General features: G+C 40.8%; 2 protein-coding genes across 5 annotated transcripts; both read right to left on the reverse strand.

Annotated features, from left to right (window-relative positions):
• Positions 1–3,045: 3,045 nt before the first annotated feature.
• Positions 3,046–13,278, reverse strand: LOC119734885 (tRNA-dihydrouridine(16/17) synthase [NAD(P)(+)]-like). 4 transcript variants are annotated; one of them, XM_038208504.1, is made up of 11 exons: positions 13,222–13,278; positions 11,937–12,195; positions 10,733–10,841; positions 10,025–10,075; positions 9,170–9,365; positions 8,704–8,807; positions 8,421–8,565; positions 7,372–7,548; positions 6,699–6,838; positions 5,701–5,817; positions 3,046–4,563 (listed from the first exon to the last, which is right to left on the reverse strand). In XM_038208504.1, exons 2-11 carry the CDS (start codon positions 12,174–12,176, stop codon positions 4,211–4,213), a joined length of 1,632 nt encoding a protein of 543 aa, XP_038064432.1. In that variant the 5' UTR covers positions 12,177–12,195; positions 13,222–13,278; the 3' UTR covers positions 3,046–4,210. The 4 variants fall into 4 exon arrangements, with proteins under 4 accessions (XP_038064432.1, XP_038064431.1, XP_038064433.1 ...); XM_038208503.1 differs by lacking the exon at positions 8,704–8,807 and adding an exon at positions 8,852–8,955; XM_038208505.1 differs by lacking the exon at positions 8,704–8,807 and adding an exon at positions 8,852–8,955 and having other exon boundaries at positions 11,937–12,201; positions 13,223–13,274.
• A 2,940-nt stretch (positions 13,279–16,218) lies between these two features.
• Positions 16,219–26,835, reverse strand: LOC119734805 (thioredoxin domain-containing protein 11-like). Its single transcript, XM_038208372.1, has 10 exons — positions 26,390–26,835; positions 25,405–25,618; positions 24,625–24,855; positions 23,758–23,964; positions 22,607–22,675; positions 21,471–21,599; positions 19,684–20,484; positions 18,186–18,389; positions 17,923–18,035; positions 16,219–16,908 (listed from the first exon to the last, which is right to left on the reverse strand). The coding sequence occupies exons 1-10, from the start codon at positions 26,650–26,652 to the stop codon at positions 16,734–16,736; spliced, it is 2,406 nt and encodes an 801-aa protein (XP_038064300.1). The 5' UTR covers positions 26,653–26,835; the 3' UTR covers positions 16,219–16,733.
• Between the last annotated feature and the right edge of the window lie 66 nt (positions 26,836–26,901).

Here is a 26,901-nt window from a genome sequence, read left to right on the forward strand (position 1 = left end):
ACCTGTAAGCTACCATATATTAAAACTTGTAATGTTTACTATTTTCCGTTTTAGGGTGGCTTGGTTTTCTTCTTACACTGATATCAAATATTTCTTTGGTCTTAAGGCTGTATGCAACATTTGCAAATATCGGAACCCGAACTACCGTAAAGTATAAGGAAAACCGTACTTGGCTATAGTATAAGTGTATATAGTTTAAAGCATCGTGGGAATTTAGTTAGTCCACATTTTGTTTGCAATCGATTACACATCCATACTGTACGGGTGCAAGTCAGCTAGTCTGGTTCCCTGACCTGACAATTCCCCGATACCCGCTCCGTTTCGTCTGAAGTAGGATCAAGGAACCAGCCTACAAGAACATCATTTTTTTTTCACTGTTTTGAAATTGTACAAATTAATCTTTATTTTTTTTCTTGACGATAATTCTCCGCGGGTTTTCTCTTGAACTATTTATGGTATGAACTGGTAACTTTCAATAAAGGCCCATACAGCCCACTGATCTCTATATAAAGACTGGATAGCGGATATCCATACACCAACCTTGTTCCCATGGCTGCTGCGCCATGTTGTTTCCCATATGCCTTGCGCAATCTCAACCCCTGGAATTGTGTAATTTAAATGTGGCACATTATAATTAGGCTGTAGTTTATCTGTTTTACGCGCCGACGCCATCTTTAAAATGTTGAAAGTTGTCAGTTTTTTGAAGAATCAAATTCTTTCAAACATAAGGTTTGGACGTTGCGTTATTTAAGATTTGTATTAAAGGTACGTACCCCTTTCTTCCCTTTACAACCGCAGATACAGGGTGTTTAGCGAGGCCGGCTGCCATAATCCATATCGTACAGGCATCGCGCAATTGTGAATATTCGTACGCGACGTGACGTGCAAAGCACGCGATCGAGCGCATTATGGCCGCGCCCGGCGTGCAATCTTCGAAGTGCCCGCGCAGTACGCTCTGAATAGCCAGTCAGCATCGTTTACGTGTACATCACGGCCAGGGGTTAGTGAAGGAACGCGCACGCGCCCATGGAGTCGAGGCTGTCCATACACCATTCACACAGTAGACTTTGCATATTGACCAATTCGCCCCCGGTCTCACGAAGATGGCCGCGTATAATACGAACGTTCTACGCGTATTTTTACAGCGCGCATAATGATGTTCTAAAAAGGACACATTTCCGTAGTGATTATTATAATTTCCAAAACGCCTAAAAAGTGAACTGCGGCATTAAAAAAAAGGAAACCCTGACGTTAGAAAAATTGTAAACCTTGATCAGTGGTGGTGGTCAAAATATAAGTGCAGTGAACCGCGATGTTACAAAAAAAAATCATCCAAGGGCGGAACCAGAACACACAAAAAAAAAATCAATGGGGGGGGGGGGGCGGGGGGGGCATGGCCCCGTCCCCCCCCCCCCCATTCGCCCTTGGCGCTATCACAATATCTTATCTCACATATCCAGTGGTGGATCTAGCTCTCATGAAACAGTAGGGGCGGGGTGGGGTTGATATGGGGAAGGGGATGAGGGGGTTTGAGGTTGAGTGAACGTTTTTTGTTAAAATCACGGGTTTGGGGGCATGCTCCCCGAAACATTTTGAAATCTACGATGCTTTCGTAGTGCATTCCATCCAAGGCAAGTTAAGGATAAATTCAGGAACATTCCATTCATTTTGCCCCAATTTACTAGTATCATAAATTTAGTCGGTTTTGCGTTCCCCTACATCTGCAACTAATATCATACCATGTATGAAACGGCCTTTAACAAGACTGTCTCACACCGGCGGTTCGGACTGACCTATAGGTACTACAACATTAGAAACTTGTAAGCTAAAAGATACATAAACTGACATGAATTTATTGTACACGATTTATAATCTCGTTGTTGAACAATCGCCCTTCGAGTCCCGAGGTAGGTACAATGCTGTCATATACATAATAGAATAATATAATACCCCTTTCTACCGAAATACATTTATTTATATCATCACACAAAGGAATGTGTGTATAAACAAACTGGACTTATTTTTTTTAGAATGCACAACTCCAATTCTTCAGTGAAAATCGAGAGCTACAGGTTTGGCTTTTTGGTTGTTACAATATTCTCTATACATTATCTGGAAATAAAACTTCAAATCGTAATTTGAAGTGTGGGTGCTAACTCTATGGTACAGGTAGTATTGCAAAACTTGAAGGGTTATGTAGAGCAGGGTTAAAATAATATTAATAAGTGTGATGTGCTGTGTCAAAACAGACATGAAAAAATACCTTTATTAATGTGGTTTGCCGTTATTTTGAACCATGGGGTTGAAGTCTGGACGCTGATAATTATCTTAAACATGGTGTTTAATAACGACAAACCACATATTTATTCCCATTCATAAATACCTTTTTTGGTAAAAAAAATCAACACCGGAGAATTGACAAAACGTTTCATAAAAAGTAGAGCATTGACAACTTTACGACGTCGTTTTGTTGGCGAATTTCAGGTTAGTTTGCTATCCATGTTCTGGGGCCATTTCTATGAACGGAGCACGTGATTGCATTCTCCCTCCAAGGCTCCAAATAAGGCCCCCCAAAAAGTCTCCGGTTTCTGGTATGCGCACGCGTCGCCGTAGCCATGCGCGTCGGCAAAATGAAAAACCGCCAAACTCACTGGTTTGACTGGAATCGTGCTGCTGCACAATTTTAACGTGTTTTTGGATGGGGTTATGATCGAGAATAAGCTTTATGTGGCCTCTCTGGACTCCCATATTATTTGCACTAAGTTTAGTCGGGCACCATTTGCAGTCATCGGCCGAAATTTGAGGCAAAACAAATCAGGTAAAAAAAACAAAAAATGCCGCGTCGCCGCACCACTTTTTGGGCAAGCTCCATACCAGAAACCGGAGACTTTTTTTGGGGGGGGGGGGCCTAAACAACCCAAGATAACACCCTGAAAGAAGCTATTTTGGGGATCTTTCTCACATTGTTTTCAGGCATGCTTTTACCATGAAACGGGGTGAGAAATAAGACAGCCAAAGCCAATCGTTTGACACTTTCGTGATACGCTAAGCTACCGGGCCGAGTGCGTAGCCCTATGATTTTGTGAGCAACTTTGCGAAACGTAAAACCATGAAAACGGTATCATAAAAAAATGTCACATTTTCAAGCTCATGTACATACCAATGGCCTACTTCTCGGACAGTACGAGGCAAGAAAAGTTCGTCAATACGTCTGGATGTGTTGTTTTGGAGAAAGGTTCGATACAAATCTCGCTAAAGCTGCGATTGTCGCGGTGTATTTTGCCAACAAGACTGACGGTTGCGTGGGTGTGTGTACACGTACGTACTGTGCGAGTTTCGATGGTTACGCGCGCTGTACTAGTCGGTGAATTGTGTGTACTTGGGCTTAGCTGGTACTTGGTAGCTGCACACGTTCACGTGCAATGAGCAGGCAAGCGGAATTTAGGCGGGCGCGAGCAGACGATATTCCCTTTCAACTTTTTATTCTCTTTATTCAGACATGTTCTCTTTCCTATCAGACGAATTTAATTGAAAATTATGTAAAATAATTTTCTTAATCAAAATTTATAGGTTTTTTTCGAACTTCAAAACCAACCAATTTACCAGAATTGTATTGTCCCTGTTCAGGGGCCACCTTTGTTGCTTGCCGTCTTGCTGGTGCTTTATCATCCTTTTAAGACCGGCCACGTGACAGACTCCCGACCAATAGGAATGGGTTAACCGTCTTAGGTATTTATAAATATTGCATAAATATAGATCTTCCCTTCACAATGACAGTTTAATGTTTGTAAAGCCATTTTTCTTTGGTAAAATTGTGATCATTTGAATGTTCTGAAATCACAAAGTTGTAATGTGAGATACTGTGCGTTAAGGTTTTTGGGTGTGCACTTCTGGAATAGATCACCTCTAAAAACCATCCATGCCCTTTATGACAAAATTACTGGCTTCGATTTTTACAGTATATTTTAGGATTAAAACTTTGAAAAGCTAAAGAAAAAATCTTCCAAAAACCACCTATTCCCCCAAACCCAGATGAACTTTATTTTTTGGTTAAACCTTAACCCTAACAGTCCTGAATCCTCCAATTTTAATATGATTTTGCCCCCCCCCATGCTCTGCCTAAAAGCATCTGGTTTTGACAGAACACATTCTTTGGGTTCCTTATCATTTTAATACCCTAAAATCTCAAAAGTGTTTCCGAGGGTGTGTGTCAAGATACTTCGGAGGGGATTGCTTCGGGTGAGTCTGATGGTACACTGGATGAAATTGGTTTGGCATCCACACCATTGTCGGTGCAAACGTCTCTGGATGTCCCCTGCCGCAGTTCAGTTTTGACGTCATCTTTCCGCGACACTTCAGAGGTGCCTTCGGGTAGGTCCAACAGATCTACGTTCATTGGTGTACCCCCTGGTACCTCCAAGGGTGTGTCCGTGGGTGTGTCTTTGGGTGTGTCCGTGGGTGTGTCCGTGGGCGTGCCTGAAGTCGCCAGCGAGGCTTTGGCAGCTTGCTCGGCCTCCCAGTGTTTCCGGCGCTCTATCTTGCTCTTGAAGAGGAAGCGATGACCTGAAAGAGGTTGACGAAAAATAGAAATTCTTCAAACTCCCAAGAAAATCATCTTTAGATACTAAATGTTATCCATCGAGTGCTCTACAGCAAGCCTTTTGGAGGCCAAAGCAGTGGGATTTGAAACGCCACACTCTGATCTGAAATACAGTAGACGCTCTCTGCACTGTGCTTAAAGGGAATATACATCATTTGCTTTTGCTGTAATTTTCAGAAATGGATGGAATTGGGGGGTTGGAAATATATAGCAAATATAGTTACACTGACTTTTTTGAGGTTCTGGGTTCGAAAATGCTATAAAAACCAAGAAAAACAATCATTTTCCTATAGTCTGGTTCCCTGACTCCATATAAGAAGAAACAGAGCAGTTTACATACATTGGGGAATTGTAAGGTCAGGGAACCAGTCTAGCTGGCTTGTACCCGTTCATAGGTGTGTAATCGATTGCAAACAAGTGCGATGGTCAATTTGGGCCAGTATTTGAAAAAAAGCCAGTTTTTTCCAATGCTGGTCGGCCGACCAGCGTTGGAAATTGATACAAAAATACCACTTTTCTTGAAAATGACAGTATACCAGGTGCCATGATTTTACAGGATGCTTTACACTGTCATTCACTAACAGTCCAGCAAGGTATTTCAAAATGATTTGGTAGTTTTATTTTTTGATGTTTGCAAATGTTGTATTTTCCCTTTAATACAATGCTGTGCATAATACTTTATGAAATCAAAATTCCCGAGTTATTTCCTGATATTTCCCTGAGAAATTCCCAAAACAATGAACACTTAAAAGCCATCGTAGCTCTTTAGTCAATGGACACAACTGGGACACATGGCACAAGACGATCAAACGCCAAACTGGCAAAAACCTTTCCCATCTGGGTCACTGCCAACTTCCCTGAGTTGTCCCTGATATTTGGTGTTTTTCCAAAATTTCCTGCTTTTTGGAATGGAAATTTTTTTTAACCCATTTTCAAGATTTCCCTGAGTGGCTGAGAAGCCTGTTCTTTTACACACAACGAGGCCCTTTTGTGGCAGCAGTAACGGATAGGTTCTCACACATACTGGCCCAAATGGAAAACCCGGACCCTTTCTGTTGTCCTTAATTCAATTATTAGCTATACATGATCAAGTTATTTACTTGGGCAGTCTTCCACAGCATGGCGGGCTTTCTCCTTGCAGCAGGCTCGACACAGCTTGAACACACATCTCAGTCCTCGTGGGTTGCTGCAGGTTGAGCAGGGATCAAACTTCCTTCCTAGAAACAAAAATTGATATTGCCAAAAAAAAATAAATAAATCTTTCAAACCTTAGTGATACAAACTGCACTTAAATTAAGCACAGAATGGAAGGAAGAGGGTCTCTTAATGACAGCGTTGGTCTCGGAAGCTTTCTTAACCCTTTTTCTTGGGGGGGGGGGGGGGGGGAGTGGGGGGCAGGTGCCATTCTACACACATGGTTTCAGGTCATACAGCAGTTTGTAGAACACATTTGAATAATGTCCCAATCAATGCTACTGTGTGCTTTCTATCAGCTTGGGGTATTATGAGCTCCGTGCGCCGACAAAAGAGGGCGCCCTTTAACCTACCAACGACGTCCATTGGGCGGGACAGTTCGCTGGTTGACGCGCATCGTTCCTTGTGTGTGACGCACACGTTTGAACTATGTACACGCAGTGGCCGCGCTTCGCGGCAAATTAATTGCAGTCAGGCAAGATGGCGTCAGTCGGTCACCCCCAACTGTACTCTCTTTGCTGGTGAGGGGGTACTTGTGAACGGAGCGGATAGAAGTAAGACCAATGCAAACAGCCATCACTTGAGCTTGTTCACATGATGATTGATTATCCATGCCCCGCGGTGACACCAGCTAGACTCCCTATAAGCATTTTATTACGCCGACATGTGGTTCTTGTCAGAGGTGCTGGTGTTTGGCTAGGATTTTTCAGGGTCAATAGTTCAACCCAGGCTAAAGGGGCAATTACCATGCTATTTAGCTATATTTGAATGAAGAACTTGCGAAATATGAATTTTTTTTACTGAAAAATATCGAAATAATTAAAAAGAAACTTAAGCAAAATGGACTTTATTTTAAGACACAATCCCTTAGTGGAGGGTTTTAATTCAGACCCAACTCGCGTACCTATTTTGACGAGTGGTTTTCCACGCTGGTGTTTCTTGAGGGCTCTCTTGGACAGATGAGGCTCTTGGTTTTCTTGTTCGTTCTCGGTCAGCGGTCGCTTGAGACTCTTCTCCAACATCCTTTTCTGTGTCTCTTCGGGCCTGTCAGGAATAAAAAGATGCTGGTGCTCGGTTGTACATTTTGTTTGTATTGTGTTTGATCTGAAATAATATCAGTATTGTTCCAGGGCTGGAAATGTTCGACACAATCGTAATACACTGTGCATAATCATGTAGCAATGCCACACATGTGTTACGTTACAAATGTCGACAATGAAAGTGCAAACACTTGAATTCGTGTATCGCAATAGCATGGGGATCATCATGGAGCAGCACATACACAATGTTCCGAGACTCGCACACCAGTACACTTACCTTTTAAATTATCATTCGCCTTACAATCTGAATGTGCTGAGTCTATGCAGATACGCTACGTTTGATCAAGCATACTCGGTAGGAGTCTAGCACCCTGACAATACCTAGCGCACAACAAAGTTTCCAATTAGCTGAATGACGACCTGTACCCGGATTTTTTATTTCTCCGTGCACGCAATGCGAGTATTTCTTTAAAGGAATGGAATGCCAAATTTTGGAAATGCCAGATTTTTTTGGATGGAATACCGGACTCTACTTACGTTGGTCTAACATACGGCTGGCACAGCCAGTGAGGGGTCCTCCCATTGGCCTCTTGGCCTGATGCCTGCATCATTTCCGCCTCGCAAACACGTCTTAGATCTTGGCTGACGGAGACGAAATCCTCCAGTGTCTTGGCGTTGGCCATTTTGGTGCGCAGGTCCTGGTGGATGGTGACACTAGAGTGAAAAAGAACAAACCCCAAACCAGGGGTGAGATTTGGGTAAAATGAAAAAAAAACCTATGAAATAATCGGCTGAGGGTTTGAGGGTCACCACGGGCCTCAGAGCAACGTAGGGCCTACAGTTTACGTTTGTATTTTCCTAAAGGCACACCTTTAAATACCCATCTCGTTTTGTTCAATATGAAGAAAATCAATACTTGTAATATACCAATATGGTAGACAGTTGCAGCACTCCTGCGCCCAAGCCCTTCATTGGGTGATTTACATATGACAGTGTGTAACTTCGTTATGAAAAATATTCAATGAGATTTCATTTTTCGGAGTTGTGGGACAAAGAAGTAGGAAAAAGTAGGAATTTCAAGAAAAAAAGTAGGAAAAATAGTACCAAAGAAAACGTAGGAATATTTGAAAGCCTACAGTGCTAGTTACATATTTCTATGCCTAAGGGACCATTCAAAATTTTCGATGTTTTTAAATTAAATTTTTTTTTTTCCAAAATGTGGGTGAGTGGGTCAAATTAATTTATTGACTCTTTTTGTTAATCAAAATTCACTTTTTTTCATTTAAAAAGATAGAAAACAGAAAATAAAAGCTCTTTGGACTTGCCAATTCAACTCTCTGCGTTCCGATTCATAAAGCGTGCCCGTACCGTACCGTACGGGTACAGTATGCATCCAGTACATGTACAATGTACCGTGTATTATGTATACGTCCATCGGAGCACCATATGAAGGGGACCAGTGAAGTTATACTTAAAGCATGCGTAAAATCAGTGCGCCATGCAAATGGAGCGGGATACCGGGTTCATTTTGTCTTAATACACGCCACAAGATAATCTGATAAACCACATTGAAACAAAACAACTACCTGTGATGCCAGATTTTGAAGAGGTGTCCCCTGACAAACGCCATGGGACACGGATACTGCTTGACAAGCTCCAGATACTCCTCGGCCATCTCCCAGGCAGGGGGCTGCACTCCCTCAAAAATAGCGGGATTGTGAAGGTTTCCCTCTGTGCAAAAATTTTCAAAAGCAAAAATATGCGGTTATATTTACATTCCTATTGGTCGGGAGCCCGTCACTTGGCGGGTCTTAAACGTTAAACGGATGATAAAGCACCATCCAGAAGTGTTCGATATTTGTACCATACCTGCAGTCATGACCCCATCCACCCCCGTTTCCCTCATGCAGCGTTCCACATCACTCTTGTATTGGACGTTACCATTAGCAAAAACGGGGATTCTCAAGCTTTCCCTGGAAAAAGCACCATCCAGAAGTGTTCAATATTTGTAACATACCTGCAGTCATGACTCCATCCACCCCCGTTTCCCTCATGCAGCGTTCCACATCACTCTTGTACTGGATGTTACCATTAGCAAAAACGGGGATGCTCAAGCTTTCCCTGGAAAACAAATTGCAAAAACAAAGTTATCAGAATTAAAAAGCAAAAGAGACAAATTTGGATAACACCTATTGTTATTTGGACATCTGAAGTCAGCTCTTTATTTTAAACGACGTCAAATTCAGGCGTTTATGAAAACAAAATTCCCTGATTTTTCACTGCAAAACTTTCAAAATTCCATGAGGAAGCTTCCCATTTAAGGTCCAACACTCACTTGATGGCTTTGATGACGTCCCAGTTAGCCAGGCCCGTCTTGGGTCCCTTCATGTCCCTGGTGCGTCCGTGGACAGTCAGCATCTGGCAGCCGGCTTGCTCCAGCATCTTGGCATACTGCACCGTCTTCTCAACATCCTGGTAGACGCGGATCTTACATGTCACCGGCACCGCCAGACGCTGATGGGCGAGATTCACTAAAAGACAGGAAAAGCAGCAACGGAACATAATGGTACCTTTTAGGGGAGATCGATACTTTAACAATGACATACTTGGAAGCCATTTTATCATGAGAACAATTTTCAGAGAAGAGGCCATGGAAATTTCCCCCCCCCCAAAAAAAATAAACAACAATATATTCATGCAACTGAGAATGAAGGGAAAGCAAGATATGACTGTATTTTTCAAGGGGCCATCACTAAAAGTGCCGTGAGCTGGAATTTGGGCGATTGTGTAGTGTAGGCCCCCTGTTTAGTTTCGATCAAATTAGAGTCGAGAGTGTTTTTTATAACTCAAAAATGACCTTTTCAACCTAAAGCAGACTTCTCTCAATATAATGACACCTTTTTGGAATTTTTGAACAGTTTCTTGGGTAGAAATTACAATTCTCCTACGCAGTTTACAGTTGGTGCCGTGCGATTCAGCGCGCCTTGCGCGTTCACGGTACATCGCGCGGTGATCGCCATCTTTATTTTAGTGCTGATAATTACCCATGCAGACTCCAACCGGTCTTAAACAGAGTTTTAATAGCTCCCAAACACACATTTATTCCCTTGTTAAAGACACTGAAGGATCTAAGAAGGAATTCAGAGGCATGATTGACCAGTCATGAAAGGCTTGAGAGATGGGGTCTCACCGATCTTGAAGATGGTGTCCCAGTCCTCCTGCAGAAATGCTCCGTACCTTCCTACATGGTAACAGAAAGAAAAGTCAACATTATTATTAAGTTACAATCGATCCACACAAATGGCGGTGCTACGTGGAGGGGAGGGGGGGGGGGGATTTGCCTCCAAAGTTTTCCTTGCCCCCCCCCCCCAGTTTATATTTATTTTCTGCACTGTTAAGATTCATAAAATGTTGACACATTTGGGCCAATGAAAGCATTATAAACATTGGTTTGGTAGACAAAACACGCCACACATGCACTTAAGCCCGGTTTATACTTCATGCGAAAGCTTGTGCGAAGCGAAATTCATGTTGTCAACAATGGTGGACGCGCTTGAATGTATTGTTGACGTCACAAATTTCGCTTTGCTTTCGCTTTCGCGTGAAGTATGAACCGGGCTTTACACAGCCGTAGATAGTGTTCAGCCAATGTCTCTGTACATTTGTTATACATTTCTTATCCACCATTGTGCGGTTTGATACATTTTTCATTCATAAAACCGACTACACTTCTAAGTTGCTCTAGACGCTTATTTCCGGACCATTGACAAAGGGCATGTGCGTGCGTACACAGGCTTAAGGTTTTAGCAGTGGAGAGCAGTGAAGCATGACCATTTTTTGGGAAAAAAAACCTGTTCTCCTAAACACTGGGCCAAGCAATTAGCACACTATGTTTTACCTCTCTTGGCGTTTGCTTGCGGGCATCCAAGATTCAGGTCAACAGCATCGCAGTGGTCTTGGGCCAGTAACGCAGCACGCAGAAAGTCCTCCGGATCGTTGGCACTAAACTACATGTGCATGATTAACAGATGCAAAAAAGAAATCAAAATATCAGCTGGTTAGTAATATTTGGACATTCTGTTTATGATTTCTGTACAGCGTGCCTCATGACACTTTTGTACCATCTATAATGAAAAAAACCCTGAGAAATCAAAATTTTCTAGAAAAACAAATCTTTGTAGACTTGTTTTGCAAATATTTTTGTTAAAAATTTCATCCGCCTTCCCATTACAGCTTAGCTCCGCCTAGCCCAGGTTGGACGATGTCTTCATTGCATTACGACTGACGTCCAGGGTATAAATTGTACCACCATAGCGAAAAAAATTATAACACATTTTTTTCATATTTTTACCCGACAGAGGAAGCTGAAATTTCGCTTACATATTCCTTGTGTCCAGAATTGTGCATGCACTGGGTTTAGAAAATGCAAATATGTCCATGGGCGGCGTGTTTACCGAAAATAAACCACAAGTTCTATGCTTTCGTTAAAACATTTTCAGTACGAACTCCCGCGTACGTTTGCTGCCGTGGCGGCAGCGTGCTAGGTGTGCAGGCACGCACGCGCATAATCTTCACACGGGTTTTCTGAAAACGTTCTGAAAATGTGGAAAGTGTAGAATTGCGGTTTATTTTAGGTAAACACGCCACCCGTGGACATATTTGCCTTTTCTAAACCCAGTGCATGCACAATTCTGGACACAAGGAATATGTAAACAAAATTTCAGCTTCCTCCATCAGGTAAAAATATGAGAAAAAAAATAGTGTTTTTCGCCATGGCAGCAGACGTTCATACCCTGGACTCCGTTGCGTACACAACAGAGTCCAACCAGGGCCCAATTTCACGGCGCTGCTAAGCACAAAACTTTGCTTAGCACAAAAAAAGTCTGGCTTATAGAAGCAGGTTATCAGCCAAAATGTCCATGTTATTTTCATGCTAAGCAAACAAAAGCTGAATACTAATCACTAGCAATATACATCACGTGGAGTTTTAGCTGGTAACCTGCTTTTATAAGCCAGACTTTTTTTGTGCTAAGCAAATTTTTGTGCTTAGCAGCACCGTGAAATTGGCCCCTGGGCTAAGCTCCGCCTAGCCTATGGGTTACCTGTACAATCAGGGGTCTGTCCTCTTGGCAGGATGCCAACGCCTCGGACCTGTAGTGGGGATCACGGGCGAACACAGCCGCGTGATACATGGGCGTGTAGCACAGCTGGGCTCCATGACGACGACTCAACAGTCGCCACGGCAACTCGCTCTGATCCACCATGGGCGCCACCAAGAGGCGAGGTTTGCCCAGGGTCTTCTCCCAGAACTCAAAACCCTCACGCTTTGGCGAGGCTGGCATGGTCAATTCTCTTGTGTATCTGTCAGAAGAAGAAACAGGCCAAATCAGTGAGTTTAATTTCATGGGCAAATTGTGACTTGATATACTATACACTGTATAGTATATATATCAAGCAGGGTGAGTAAAAAAAATCGAAACCCACATGTCAGGACCACAGTTTCAGTGGTCGAGGATATCGAGGATATGAAAGCCCAATTCATAAGCTTTCTTTTAGTACAAGAATCATTCAAATCACTCATGCACTTTTCAAGTTACGGAGTTTTGAACACAACCGCCATTTTACGGCTCTTTCCACAGATCACAAACAAATTCAGTGTTCTTTCAGCAAAACGGAAACAAATCACATAGGGATGTGTGTGAATAGTTTTCGTTTTGCTAAAACTAAAGAACGCACACCTTTTTTGTGATCCGTGGACAGAACTTTAAAACGGTGGTTGTGTTTAAAACCCCGTAATGTAAAAAGCGTTCCCTAACGTGGCGCACTTGAATAAAATATCGGAAAATTCACATTGACAAATTGACATTTTAAGAATTCCTGTGAAGTTGATAGATTCTGATAAACCATTATTAGGGGCCTATCTCTACTTACATACCCAACCAGAAGTTTGTCAGAATTTCATGAATTTGTTTCCGTATTTTTCGGGGCATTTTAAAGGGTTAACTTTGCACTTCAAAATAAAATCGGAATGCCAAAAAAAGCCCAAAATGAATTTTTCTTCTACATTTGTAACGGGCCGCGCCACGTGCACGTTAGGGTAACCTACATCAACAATACTGAAAAGGTTTCTTGCAATTCAGTTGCATCATCATCATTCACCACACTGCCACAACACGTCTTCTGATCGGTTCCTTCTGATCTGCTGATCAACAAATGACGATCTCATGAGACTCAATATTGAATAATGTTTTCAAAATTGAAATCTCATCTTATGCCTTAATATATAAATTCCACTTCTCCAATAACTCAAGTTGAATATAGTTCCTATAGTATTTAACTAAGAACTGAACGCGGAATTTAGGGGAAATTTGTGAAATATATCGATACCTGTTACGCCGGTAAACACAGCAATCGAACTCGACGAAAGGTGGAAGAAAAGAGCGCCCTCTAGCCAGCTGGACGCACTCGCTACAATTTTCAAGTTCGAGTAGCTCCCTTGGGTCCACTCGGGTTGGCTCCGTGCCGTTCGATTAATAGCTCTCTGAAGTGACGTCATTCACATGGAGAAGTGTCAGTGGGGAAATAAGTCATACATCTTTTCCGAAGGAATATTTGAAATAATAGATTATTTTGGTACGTGAAAATTTCTAAGAGCTAAAAAAATTAATCAATATCCATTCATAAAACGCCAGAAGTCAAGTTCAAATGGAAACCAAATTTAATGAGCTCTAGCTTCCCCAGGCCTAGTTTGAAAATTGACACCAAAATAATGGGTTTGGTACCAAATGTTACGATGCAATAACCAAAGACCTCTTGCTGAAACTTTAAAAGAGTTACTGATTCATTGGTTCGTGAGGGATGCACATGAATAATGCCGTGAGTCTGGTGTTTTGGTTAATGTCGGAGTCATTAAATTTGGATAGCACCTCTTCCAAATTGAATTGACCGTTTGTGCTAATCGAAGGCCATGGCTTCGAATGGATGGCACAGGCTTCCATTATCTCGTTCATCTTAGACCTCGCATCAAGAAAGAAAATACGCTAATGCATGAATCAATTTTCATTTATTTTCCATATCATCATATCTGACATTACCCCCTTAAAAAGTGAAAGAAGGAATGTTTTTACTTAATTGTCAATTGTTTTCAAATTCTTCTAAAATGTTATGCCAAACCTATCCTCCAAATTTCCTTATTGTTCTGTGTAGCCCCCCCTTACAAAAATAACAGACAAAAGAAAATAACACAATGAATTGAAGAACTTCACTTGATATTCTATGAATTCAATCATTTTTTATTTTTCAAACATTTAACAGTGACCAAATTTGACTTTCAAAAGATTTTGGTCTTCGTTTGGATCGCTGTGTATTTTCGGCATGTGATAAATACAATGAAAGTGCATATAAATAAAATATCTGGATTTTTTCCCCCCTTAAAATAGGCAAATTACGAGTAAGTTATTCATAAAAATATATAATTATAGTTTAAACAATTTTTAACAATGGTTTTAAGAAACTTCAAGATTGCATGTTTTCAACATGTTCAATCCCAATAATGCATGATCCCTTTCACTCTTTGTTTAACTTTAGCATCGCAGATATGTACAACTAAGACCATTCAAACCACAAAAATCTTTAAGGAAAAAAAATAGAAGTGACATTGATATTAAACACATGTGCCCTGCAACTGTCTTTACCGCTTCAAAGTAGTTGCAATAATTTAAAAAGATATATATATACTACTTTCAAATAATGAAATTTCAAATCCTTTCCACCACTTAAACATTCATACTTATGGTCCATCAAAAAATGTACATTTCTCTGAAAAAAATGTAATTTTTGCCCAAACCTTCAAATTTTTGATGTTCGAATATTGATTAATGAACCTTTCGCCTCCAAAGGAATTTCCGCATTGTTTGAAAAAAAAGATAATTTTGGGGCAAAACTTGATTAAAAACGTAAGGTTAACCCCTTGCATTTCTTTTTCAATTTTGGCCGAAAAATGAAAATGCTTGAAAGTTGCAGGGAAGACACCTTAAAGGGAATATACATCATCTGCTTTTGCAGTAATATTCAGAAATGGATGGAATTGGGGGGTTGGAAATATATAGCAAATATAGTTACACTGACTTTTTTGAGGTTTTGGGTTCGAAAATGCTATAAAAACCAAGAAAAACAATCATTTTCGTGTAGTCTGGTTCCCTGACTCCATATAAGAAGAAACAGAGCAGTTTACATACATTGGGGAATTGTAAGGTCAGGGAACCAGTCTAGCTGGCTTGTACCCATTCATAGGTGTGTAATCGATTGCAAACAAATGCGATGGTCAATTGGGGCCAGTATTTGAAAAAAACCAAGTTTTTTCCAACGCTGATCGGCCGACCAGCGTTAGAAATTGATACAACAATACCACTTTCCTTGAAAATGACAGTATACCAGGTGCCATGATTTTACAGGATCCTTTACACTGTCATTCACTAACAGTCCAGCAAGGTATTTCAAAATGATTTGGTAGTTTATTTTTGCAAATGTTGTATTTTCCCTTTAAAAGCTAAAATTTGAAGAACTTTTTGAAAGTGTACATCTGAAGCAACTTTAATATATAAATATTACAATTAAGATCTCAATACAAAGTGGATGTTATAACAGCACTGAGTTTAGTTACTTAGTCATTTTGTAAATATCTATTGATTCATTTTCATTATTAATCATAATATTCATACACAATGACATCATTGCACAAAGGCAGCAAAATTAACGATTATTATTATTAACTTGTTATTAATTTTAACCCCAAACAAAAGCAAACATTGCTTAAAAAGCTCTCTGCACTGGCCAAAAAACTAAAAAGGAAAAGCACAATCATATACAATATGAGGCACTTTAAAAAACCAGCACACTTCTTGTGTTTCTTGTGACATTGTAGATTTGCCATACAGTTTGTGTAAATTGCCTTATTTTACAAGTCGGCTCTTTAAAAAAAATTTTGTTGTGAGCTTACTGGTTTGTTTCTAAGGCCCCCCCCCCCCCCCCCCCCAGGCTCCAGTTTCAGGTCTGCGCGTGTCGCCGTAGTCATGCGAGTCGGCAAAATTTAAAAAAAAAAAACACTTTCAATGTAAAATGATGTCTCAAAATTGCCAAACTCACTGGTTTGACTGGAATCCTGCTGCTGCACTATTTTAACATGTTTCTAGATGGGGTTATGATCGAGTAGAAGCTTTATGTGGCCTCTCTGGGCTCCCATATATTTTGCAGTAAATTTAGTCGGGCATCATTTCCAGACGGTATTGTAATTTTGTTATTGTGTGTCTGGAAGCCAGACTGAGGGAGCGATGGTCGTGTATCTGGAACCCGTCAATGCTTTTTAATTAGCGCAATATGTAAGGGAGCAGACTAATGACCAGCCTGGCAGCACATGCAAGATGTCGATGTCGCTGTACGGTCTGACGTTAATACCATCTTCTCTGATTTTTGTCTGGACTTTCCAAATTTCCCAAAGAATGTTCGTGTCGGTTGAGATCGTAAGTGGGTGCAGAATTCTCACGCCTTATGGTCTTACTGAGGTCACCTCAAGCTCCACTCAGAAGGAAATTTTAAGGGGATCAAAGCTTTATCTGCAACATCAGCCAACATTCCAAGAAAAAAAAAGTAGGGTAAAAAAAAAACACCCTGCTCGCCGCACCACTTTTGGGGCAAGCTCCATACCAGAAACCAGAGACTTTTTTTTTTGGCCTAACAAAATCTCCTCTTTTCATCTAAAACAAATGAATATTATTTGTTGTGTTTAATCAACTTTTTTCCGTCAATTAATTAATTGATTGTTGTTACTTTTATCTTCATTTTGAAGACAACATATATTATAATTTTCAAAATATGGACGTTAATACCAACTTGCTGAAGCATTATATTAGTAATGTCGCATGCTGAAGCACAAACTTGATGATATTTGGTAGATTGAGCTTGGCGGACTGAGGGAACTGGAGGCTCTGTTCCTTGTGTCCGGCGGGGAAGAGCAGCAGGGTGGGATAGGATGATGGGGTCAGATGCCACGGAAGGTCGTTGGCGTCACCGTCAATTCTGAAATAAACACAGAAGAAATAGCAATGTACATTTGCCTGTCTCTTTTTATTTCTATGGTTCTCATATTTGTTTCGCTCTGAAGTAAGATCGGTTGGTCGGCGAAAATGAGTCTTAAAACAATTGCAGTTGCACCTATATAGATGGCTAAATAAAAAGATGCCAATTGTGTTTTGTCTCTAGTTTTTTTTATTGCCGTGAGATTATCGTTAGACGATAACACTGAAATAAATAATACAGCCATCTTTGGAAAATGTAGTAGACTTACATCGCATCTGCACCATGCGAGTAAGGATGTGACTTTGCGTTTAATTTGGTAAACGTTTTTAGCAAAAAAAATTAAGGAACCGTTAAAACGTTTATTCATTTCACAAAGGCTGACACCTCCCTTTATCAATGATTGACATAATAAAAAGTGGGCAGTCAATAACAAAGTAAAAACTTAACTACCTCCTTAACTTACCCCAAATTTAATAAAAACTGTCGTGCTTCTAAGATTTTGTGAATTGAATAGGTTTGAAAAAATCAACAAGTTTTGCTGCGTGTGTTTAACTCAAAGGAAGATAACGTGAATGAAGGTCCCTTTTTTATAATTCAAGGTTCGCTGGAACATTTTTGACAATTTGGATTCAGATTTTTTTTATTTAAACATTTAAACGTGTTAATGTTTAAATATTTAAATGTGTTAAAATTGCACCACATGTGCAGTTTAGTAATGTTTTTGCTGTAGTGGCAGCCATGCCATAACAGTAAAGCTAAACTATAGACCCCCGAGATTGCACTCGTTGCTATATGCCGTTCTTCAACAAAATTCGGCTTTTCCTTTCAAAAGCTTTTTAAATAACACAGTGCCCGATTGCCTGATTTTTATCCCTTAATCTTTGTTTTTACTAAAAGCCGGGGTTTCATACAGGGTCAGCAGTAATGACATTTTTTTTTCTTGGGTCAGGACTCTAAAATAGGGTCAGTCGGAAATGAGAACAAAATAATTTAAAAACAAATGGATGCCCTTACCTTGCAATAAGAAGATTGGATGAATTCTGGAAGACTCTTGCTAAACTGAGGTATATATGATGCATCCTGGCACAGAAACCACACCAAGGTGCATAGTACAGTAACAATACATCCTGCAAAAAAAAAAACAGAACAAAAAAGCCAAAAATAACTAACAGTAAAACGCAGCTCCGACAAACCCTGATATTCTGAACATTTGCTGACTATTATAATAGCAATTAATGTACCAATATCTCCTGAGTATAACTCAATGACAAACTCACTTTGTTGCTATCTAAGACCAGCTCCTCAAATGTTGACGACACCACTTCCTGTACGCAGACGCTCGACGTCTGGCTGCAGCGACTGGGAGTCGTGTGGTTAGCAGATCGGAGGTGTCGCGTCAAATTTGACGTCGTATAATTGAATACAAAATTTATAATTGCGGTTTCGGAGACCTCTTGAAGTAGTGCGTGCTGCTGTTCAGCCTGAAAAGGGAATTGAAAGAAATCAAAAGTAGTGTTCAATTCGATGGTTGGATCCCATGTGGACTGAGTGGTCTGGCTGCAGACACTGGGAGTTGTGTGGTCATCAGCAGAACGGAGGTGTAGCGTCACATTTCGATACTGGCTCTTGCAAGAGCTTGCACATACTTGTATAGCCTCATAAATACACTCAACCAAAAAATAAAGTCCCCCCTTGACACTTTTTTGTTTAACTCAAAAACCACTGGGCACACCTTGCTCAAATTATGACTGATCAGTACAGAAATTCCTTAGCAATCCAGCCATACTCTTTGTTTGGTCCAAAACAGTTATAATGTGTACGAACTTATGCAATTTATGACATATGGTACCGAACATAAAGTTGCACTTTTGTATACATGCAAGGTGAGTGTCAACCAAAATTTGCACGTATACAAAAGTGCAACTGTTTTCGGTATCGTTTGTCATAAACTGCATAAATTCGTACACATTATCAATGTTTTGGGCCAAATACAGAGTATGGCTGGATTGCTAAGGAATTTCTGTAGTGATTAGTCGTTATTTGAGTGAGAGGTGCTCAGTAATCTTGGAGTTAGGCAAACAGGTATTGTTAGGGGGGGGGGGACTTTCTTTTTTTGGTTGAGTGTATGACTTAAATACTGGACTTCCTCTGCATCAGTAAGCCACACATAACTCTTCATGTTTGGAACAAGTCTGTTGCTACGGTTTCGGGAAAAAAATTGGGACTATTTTTTTCACTTGTTAATCATCCATGGTAGATACTTACTTGGTTATTTGCCAAAACAAATGGAATTCTGTATCTTTGGACGTCTAGTTATCCTGTAATTTCGGGGGAAACGTGTCCAGAACGAACACGTGCGTTGCGGCGCGTGAAGTCGCTAGACCAAAAAATAATTTCAGTCAAGTGTGCACACATGCGGGCGCACTTCAGACCAATGATAACTGAATGACAGGCAACAGCCGTTGATACACTTTGGCAAAGTTGACGTATGCGCAGTGGGTATCATACGTAGTGAGCATCATGCGAAATCGGTGTCATACGTAGTGAGCATCATGCGCAGTGGGTATCATGCGTAGTGAGCATCATGCGCAGTGGGTATCATGGCAGCCACATTTTGTTTCTGCATAAACCCTGTCCGAATTTCCCCTGAAATTACAGGAAAACTACACGTCTGAAGGTACAGAATTCCATTTCAACAGCACAAATTGCCAAAGCTTCGTGGTCCAATTGGAGTTAGTCCACAACAACATTAAGGACTTTATAAGCACCCCGTACCTCAATATCAAGCAAAACCACAGCAGTCCTTCTTTGCTGCGTCTGGAAGCCACTTGTATCTGAAACTCCTAGCTGCTTTGCAAATAACCAAAAGTATTCCGACCTCATGGCGAAGAAGTTCACCGTTCTATTGGTCCTACATCCCAGCCCTGTGAACTGTCCCAAGAATGGGTGGAAGACACCCTTCAGCGACTCTGGCGTCCTTTGGCAGGGATTTTTCTGTTTTGTTTTGGTGCTGGAAGCTCTAGTCCTTTGAAAGGGCTCTTGGCAACGACTGCTGCAATCAGTTCTTCCAGGTGCTCCGTAACACGCCGAATCAGTTGACGGCCTTCCAAAGTAGGAATCTCTGAAGGCACAACGTTCACTCTGTTCATTCAGGTGACAAGGCGTGGCGTCGCACTGTCTGCAGCAGAGCTGCAACTGACTGTAGGGGCTGTAGTTGTAATTCATACGTAGGCAGCTGTTCGGGGCAAGGGAGGCCTTTCCCTGGAATATCATGTTCATCCACGTCGCTTGGCTGCGAGGAAGCACGGGGTTACACGAAAAAGATGGGCGGTGCGCGGTCGACTGCTCGCAGACTTGGCAGACATTTCGGCCGTGGGTTGCGGTTGTGGTTATGGGTGTATCGGCGAGGGTCTGGCAACACTCGCACGCATTAGGCACGTCGTCGCTGGGATGGTCTGCATCATGGCAGTCTTCGGGATTTAGATTTGGATTTCTAGCATCATCGATTGCACTGATTATCTTGCCGACTAGCCTAGAGTTGTTGCAATTGTAGTAGTCCAGAGCAATTTTTTTGAACTGTTGAAAAAACATAAACAGGAATAAATGTATATTAAAGTTATTTACATTTACAAACTGAGTATTGCATTCATTATACACATATCTGCTCCTACCTATTAGCACTCAATGCACTACATGAATATCATTAAAACCCTAACCCTGCCAAATGCAACAGAAGGCAACCAAGGTAAAAACTTGTTGCATAATGTTGCATTTAGCAGCCAACTCCTGCTTTGTTGCATCTTGTTGCATTTAGCAGGGTAACTGCTCATAGGTCCAAGGCAATACAACAGAATCTACTGTTGCATTTGGTTGCATTTAGCAGGGTAACTGCTTGGTGACAAGGCTGGTATGCACTGGACCTATGAGCAGTTACCCTGCTAAAAGTCAGGTTGGCACGGGGAGTCAGGTTGGCGCAGCGGTACTTTCCTCGCCTTCCACCGCTGTGACCCGGGTTCGAATCCCGCCTGGGCCAATATGTGGATTGGGTTTTCAGTCCCTGCCTGATTCCGTGGGTTTTCCCCAGAATATTCTTCTGGGTTTTTCCTCCCACCTCTGAAACTGTAATTTCTTCTCATTGTCTTCTCTCCACAGGTATCTTCAGGCTTGCGAGCTACAGTGCCAAAGGCACTTTTGAGGAATCCTTGGTTTCATTACCAGAAATGATTAATAATAATAATAATAATAATAATAATAACAACTGCACAATGCAACAGAATCCACTGCAATTTGTTGCATTTAGCAGGGTTCTCATTTCAGTCAAGTTGCATTTTGTTGCATTTGGCAGACTACCTAGAGAAAACCAGTTGGGGGATTTGGTTAAGGTGAGTGAATGATAGTTTATTGAAACTTCCCATGTCAGTATCAATCCACCAATGAATGCAAAAAATAAAACAGCCATTTGATTAATTGAAACCATGACCAAAAATGGGATTGATAAACTGATCGACAAAATAGTCATATGCCAGTGGGCCTAGTTTTCAACTGTCTGTCTTCAAACTCACCATATAAAAATCATTCAGGAGTCCCTGCCGCGGATGATGCCGTGTGAAGAGAACCACAGCGGGGCTGTTGTTCAACTGACTAGCCATGATGGTGCTCTTGACTCCCGCCGGGGCAAGCCACTGCACCACCTAGAGAGAGAGAGAAAAAAATCCAGTAAGATAACTTCTGTCAAATTGTGTCATTTAGAAGGGAATGCAACAAATATGTGAAGCATTCTGGAAAAATGAGACAGAACTGGGCACAAGCCATAGGGGAGAAAAATGCCCCCCCCCCCCAAAAAAAAAGATGAGGTGATTTTTTTATTTTCAGATTTATTGATATTTATAATCTCTAAACTGTTAACTACAAAGATTTTAAAGAAATCGTACACAAATTGTAGAATAAAAGTGTATTTTAGGAAAACCATTGGCCTCTTTTTTTTCCATGAATGCAAAGCTCAAAACTTTAAAGGCCTTTTTCTCAGTATTTTCCTTGTTAAGACAAGATATGTTTGCGGCGTGACACCATGTGAATAAATCTCTTTTGTGAGTATGTGTGGTTCTGAAAAGGGAGTCAACGTTTCGAACAGTATGCTCTGCCCGTCGTCAGGAGAATGAGGGATTCCAACGATGATGCGATGTTATAAGGATGGGTGCGGTGAGGCGTGAGAAGGATGCAAGTTTGATCTGAAGGATGCTGGATGATCAGCTGAGTCCCTCCGGTTCTTTTCAGAACCACACACACCCACAAAAGAGATTTATTCACATGGTGTCACCACCAACTTATCTTGTCTTAGTATCTTCCCACCATGCAAACCTTCAAATCTCATTTTCCTCGTTGATAAATGCAAAATTTAAACAGCCATACCTTGCCAATGGAATGTCTGACTGAAGTGCAACAAACAGTAATTTAAGGAGAATATTCTTTTCTTTCCCAATACCCGCAAACCTTATTTTGACCTCATTTTTGTCCAAATTCTGTCTCATTTTGCCAAAAATGCCTCACATATACATGTATGTATGACTAAACGTCTGTGGTGGGGGCCACAGTGGGACTTCACTTGCGGTGATCAGAGTGAAAATTGCAGGATTCTAAGAGAAAGAGAATTGTTAGAAAGGGTACTTAATATTTTATCCTAAAGTTTAACAATACTCACAGATTCCCGATGTTTGTAAGCCCACTCCGTTATCATCTTTGCTTGGAATCTGGCATCTCTCGGGTATAACTAAAGAGTTAAGAAAAACAAACACATTTGAGTTGATCAATAACTGTTTGTAAATTAAAAAAAAAACAAGACAGACACAAAAGTAGCCATTATTAGTTTTATGTAGATAGCCTGGGATATCTATTTTATGGAAAAATTTGTCCTTTTTAAAATGTTTATGATTAAAAAATGTCGTTTTTTTGTAGTCAACTTAATTTTATATAGATTACCTGTGATCTCTATTTTATGGAAAGATTTGTCCTTTTTCAAATTTGTTTAATTATAAAAAAAAGGTCCTTTTTCAGCAAAAAAAGAAGTAATCTTCCTATTAAAAACAGTTTCTCCTCGAATATATTTGGAATGTTATGCTGACCGCTTTTTATATTCGCTGGGTTGTTTTATTCATTTTTCTGGTATTGAAAATGAGGGTTCCTAAAAAGAAATGCGCGAGACTCACTGTAGCAAGAAAGCATGATGAAACCTGGAGAGAAAAATCCACATGTTGGCCTTGGTTGAAATCAAACCTCGGTCACATTTATAGACGGTAAGGGAAGTACAGGGTGAGTAAAAAAAATGAAACCCAAATGTCGGGACCATTGTTTTATTGAAGCTCTGCATGTTGCACTTTCATGATCTAGGATATGAAAGCCCAATTCATAAGCTTTCTTTTAGTACAAGAATCATTCAAATCACTCATGTACTTTTCAAGTTACGGAATTTTAAACACAACCACCGTTTTAAAGTTCTGTCCACGGATCACAAAAAAGTTCAGTGTTCTTTCAGCAAAACAAAAACAATTCACACACATCCCTATGTGATTTGTTTTTGTTTTGCTGAAAGAACACTGAACTTTTTTGTGATCCGTGGACAGAACCTTAAAATGGTGGTTGTGTTTAAATTCCGTAATTTGAAAGGTACATGAGTGATTTGAATGATTCTTGTACTAAAAGAAAGCTTATGAATTGGGCTTTCATATCCTAGATTTTGAAAGTGCTACATGCAGAACTTCACTAAAACAATGGTCCCAACATTTGGGTTTCGTTTTTTTTTTACTCACCCTGTACCTCAGTTCTTAAATTCTTCGTTTTTTTTTCACTACTTACTAAAGTCGAATTCAACGCTCTTATTATGGCTACACTTTTGGGCTGCTGCAGTCCTAATCTCTTCGCCAGCCTGATATTGGTTACTACAGCAAATGCCACAGGCTCTATGACATCTTTCTCCAATGCCAGCCAGGCTGCCTTCTGGAAAGAGGCTAGACCCGGCGGAAGAGGAAAGTTGCTCCAGTCAAAGTAGCCCACGACCACCGTCTGTTTAGAAATAAAACATGAATTCGTGTTACTTGTTACTTAATTTTTGCTTTTTCATTTAAGTTTATTTCATGGGTTAGTTCTTGTGTCTTACTGTTCTTGTGCAATTATTCTTGGTCCTTATTTAAACCCTAACCTTTCCAAGTCATCCGAAATCATCTTTGCAAAATGGAGAATTTTAGAGGATGCACTGTGTCAAGGTCTTGGGCCGGACCTTGTATTGTTTATTCTCAGCCGTACATAAATTTAGGCCTAGATTAAACTTGAAATCCTCCACACTGCTCCAGGATGTCACCGGCTCTGCCTCAACATGGTGAGGCAGTGGTCACCCTCCAAGGACCACAATCAAGAAAAAATGGAGGATTTTGCAGGATTGAGGTTGCATTCTTGCAAAACCGCCTAGGGAGTTAGGGTTAATCAGTCATTTTAATCTCCTCTGTGGATTTTGTAATTTTCAGCGAAAAAAAAAGCAATAGGTGTTTCTATAAATAAATTGATACATATTCATAAGCCAGTGCTTTTATCTCATTGGTCAATATCCTATTGCATCTGACATGCAAAAAATGGTCAACTCCCACTCATGTTTAATTCAGCAGTTTCTTTGTACATAAAAAGGAACAGCAAATCATCAACTATCTGTGCAAAAATACACCTCCTCACCCCTTGAAGCGCATGTAGTTTGTACAAGGCCTCCATATCGGTAACGTAAGTGAATGGCCTGCAGAGCTGGTGTAGGAAGGACACCATCTCCGGGGCTTGCAGGATACCGGTGTACTGCAGTCCACTTGGGATGGAAGGGGCAGTGGCGAGCAGCGCAGGGTACATCGTTGTCTTCACTCGGCTTCGACATGAGCCGTGCAACCACCAACAGTTGACCGCGACGAATGTGACCTACAGAGAAGGGTAAATACTAGACATTACATCAATTGAAGGCATATAGGATCATTTGTTTTTCATGCATTTTGTTTGCTTACAATAATAATACACAACTCAAAATCTGACGAGGAATGTTCAAACCTAACGTGTTGAAGTACGATCTTTAATCCAAATGAGCTTTTTGATAATTTGGTAGGTTACTTTTGGGGTAAATGCAAATGTTCCTATAGGTGCCTTTAAAACAATGTTTCTTCAAAATGCCACTATGACAAAATAACTTTGATTAAAGTGTGCTCGCGGCACACTTTTTTTACGTGCATTAGCAACAGAATCCAGTTAGGACACCCCCAAAATATCCACATTTCTCTGTGTTCTCAAAAAGTATAGTATCCACTGAGCCAAACTTCAACGGGTTAGTTGCTATGCACTCTAATTAAGGTTTTTGGGCAATTTTGTTGAGTCAAACATAAACAATGCACAAAAACATGGCGCTACAAAGTAGTTCTTGGCAACATTCCAATTGTCAAAATTGTGTATTACAAAACAGAAATGCAGGCTACTTGCCCAACGAGAAAACTGCCTAGCTGCCTTGTCAAACTCAACAGCGATATCCCGGGAGTTCCCATCCCAGTGGGCGTAGTACATCACAAATGAAAACTCGTTTTCCTCCCTCTGGATACGGGACATCGCACTCTGCATGTCGCCATTATTGAATTCAAAGACGGGCGAGTCTTTTGGGAAGATCGGCGGTGGGACAGCTGGGGACTGAGAAGCTCCACTGAAAAAAAAAAAACCCAAAAAATAATACATTTTAAAAACTGATTTAAAAGTTTAGAATCTTGACGACAGATGTCATTTCACGTGGTCAATTTATGCCCCTCCCCCCCCCCAAGTCGATACTCAAGAGCAGTTGTTACAATACCTTACCCAGATTCCAGATATTTCTTGATTGATTAGCTAGAGCGAGTTGCATAGTATTAGCCTTTTCACAATTTCAACTGTGCGTGTCAGTGCACAAATTTTTGCAAGTTTTCATCTAATAAAAAAGATGGAAAAAGTTGCAGCATACTAAACATCAACCATAAAAAAAAATAACAAAATTTTGCTTAGTTATTTAAAAACAAGAACTTTTTTTTACGATTTTATTGGAACTCTGCTTTGATTTTGCATGTGTGTGTCAATTTGTTTATATTTGAAACTAAACTGTGAATCACAATGGGCACACGCGCAGTGATTCCCAGTGAAATTGCGAAAGGGAGGCTCAATACTAGACTCTAGGTTGGCACAGGAATAACAAAGAAACGTTTACTAAATGAAAACCTGGGCAGCCAATGGCAATATGACAATTATATATGCCTATTTTTAATAATAAACCACTCAAATTCAAAGAAATAGTATAATAACTGATAGTGATACACTTTATTGGTCATGACTGGTAATGGTATACAGATTTTAAACTCAAAGAGCTGAATAAACTGACTATTTTACAGTTGAGTTACAATAAAACTGGCCTAAATAATCATGTCATAAAAAAGTCAAACAAAATCACCTATTTTGTGCATACTTCGAGACCACAACAAATAGGAATGCAACGAACAGAAGACTGAGAAATTCAGGATTTTTCCGGAGAGCTTTGGCCATCGCTCGGAGCAACACGGCGGCGACGTTCACGTGCTGCAGAGACGGGTAGGTGGGGGCTGGCGCGCCGCTAGCAGGGCGGCCAGGATCGGTAGCGCGAGCTGCAGCAATCGCCGATGACAATCTTTCCTCGTAGTCGTAGTTCGTGGCCTCTGACGGGACATCTGCCAGCATAGCGACAGCTTGCAGCCGGCCGACATCCACGCGTGGGAGAACCAGGAAATGCCCACGTCAGGGACAAGGTTTTTGAGTTAATCAATTCATCTATTCAACACGGTTAAATCCACGATGAATGGGAATGAGCCACGTATGTTTTGTGTCGATTTTTTTTCGTGGAAAAACTCTCGCCAATATGGCCGGCGATTGAGGGCGTTGTTGCAACAAAATTAGACTTGTACAAGTCTTTGGGTCACCGGTGATGCA

This window comes from Patiria miniata, unplaced genomic scaffold (genome assembly GCF_015706575.1).
Source record: "Patiria miniata isolate m_02_andy unplaced genomic scaffold, ASM1570657v1 HiC_scaffold_28, whole genome shotgun sequence".
Classification (NCBI taxonomy): Eukaryota; Metazoa; Echinodermata; class Asteroidea; order Valvatida; family Asterinidae; genus Patiria; species Patiria miniata.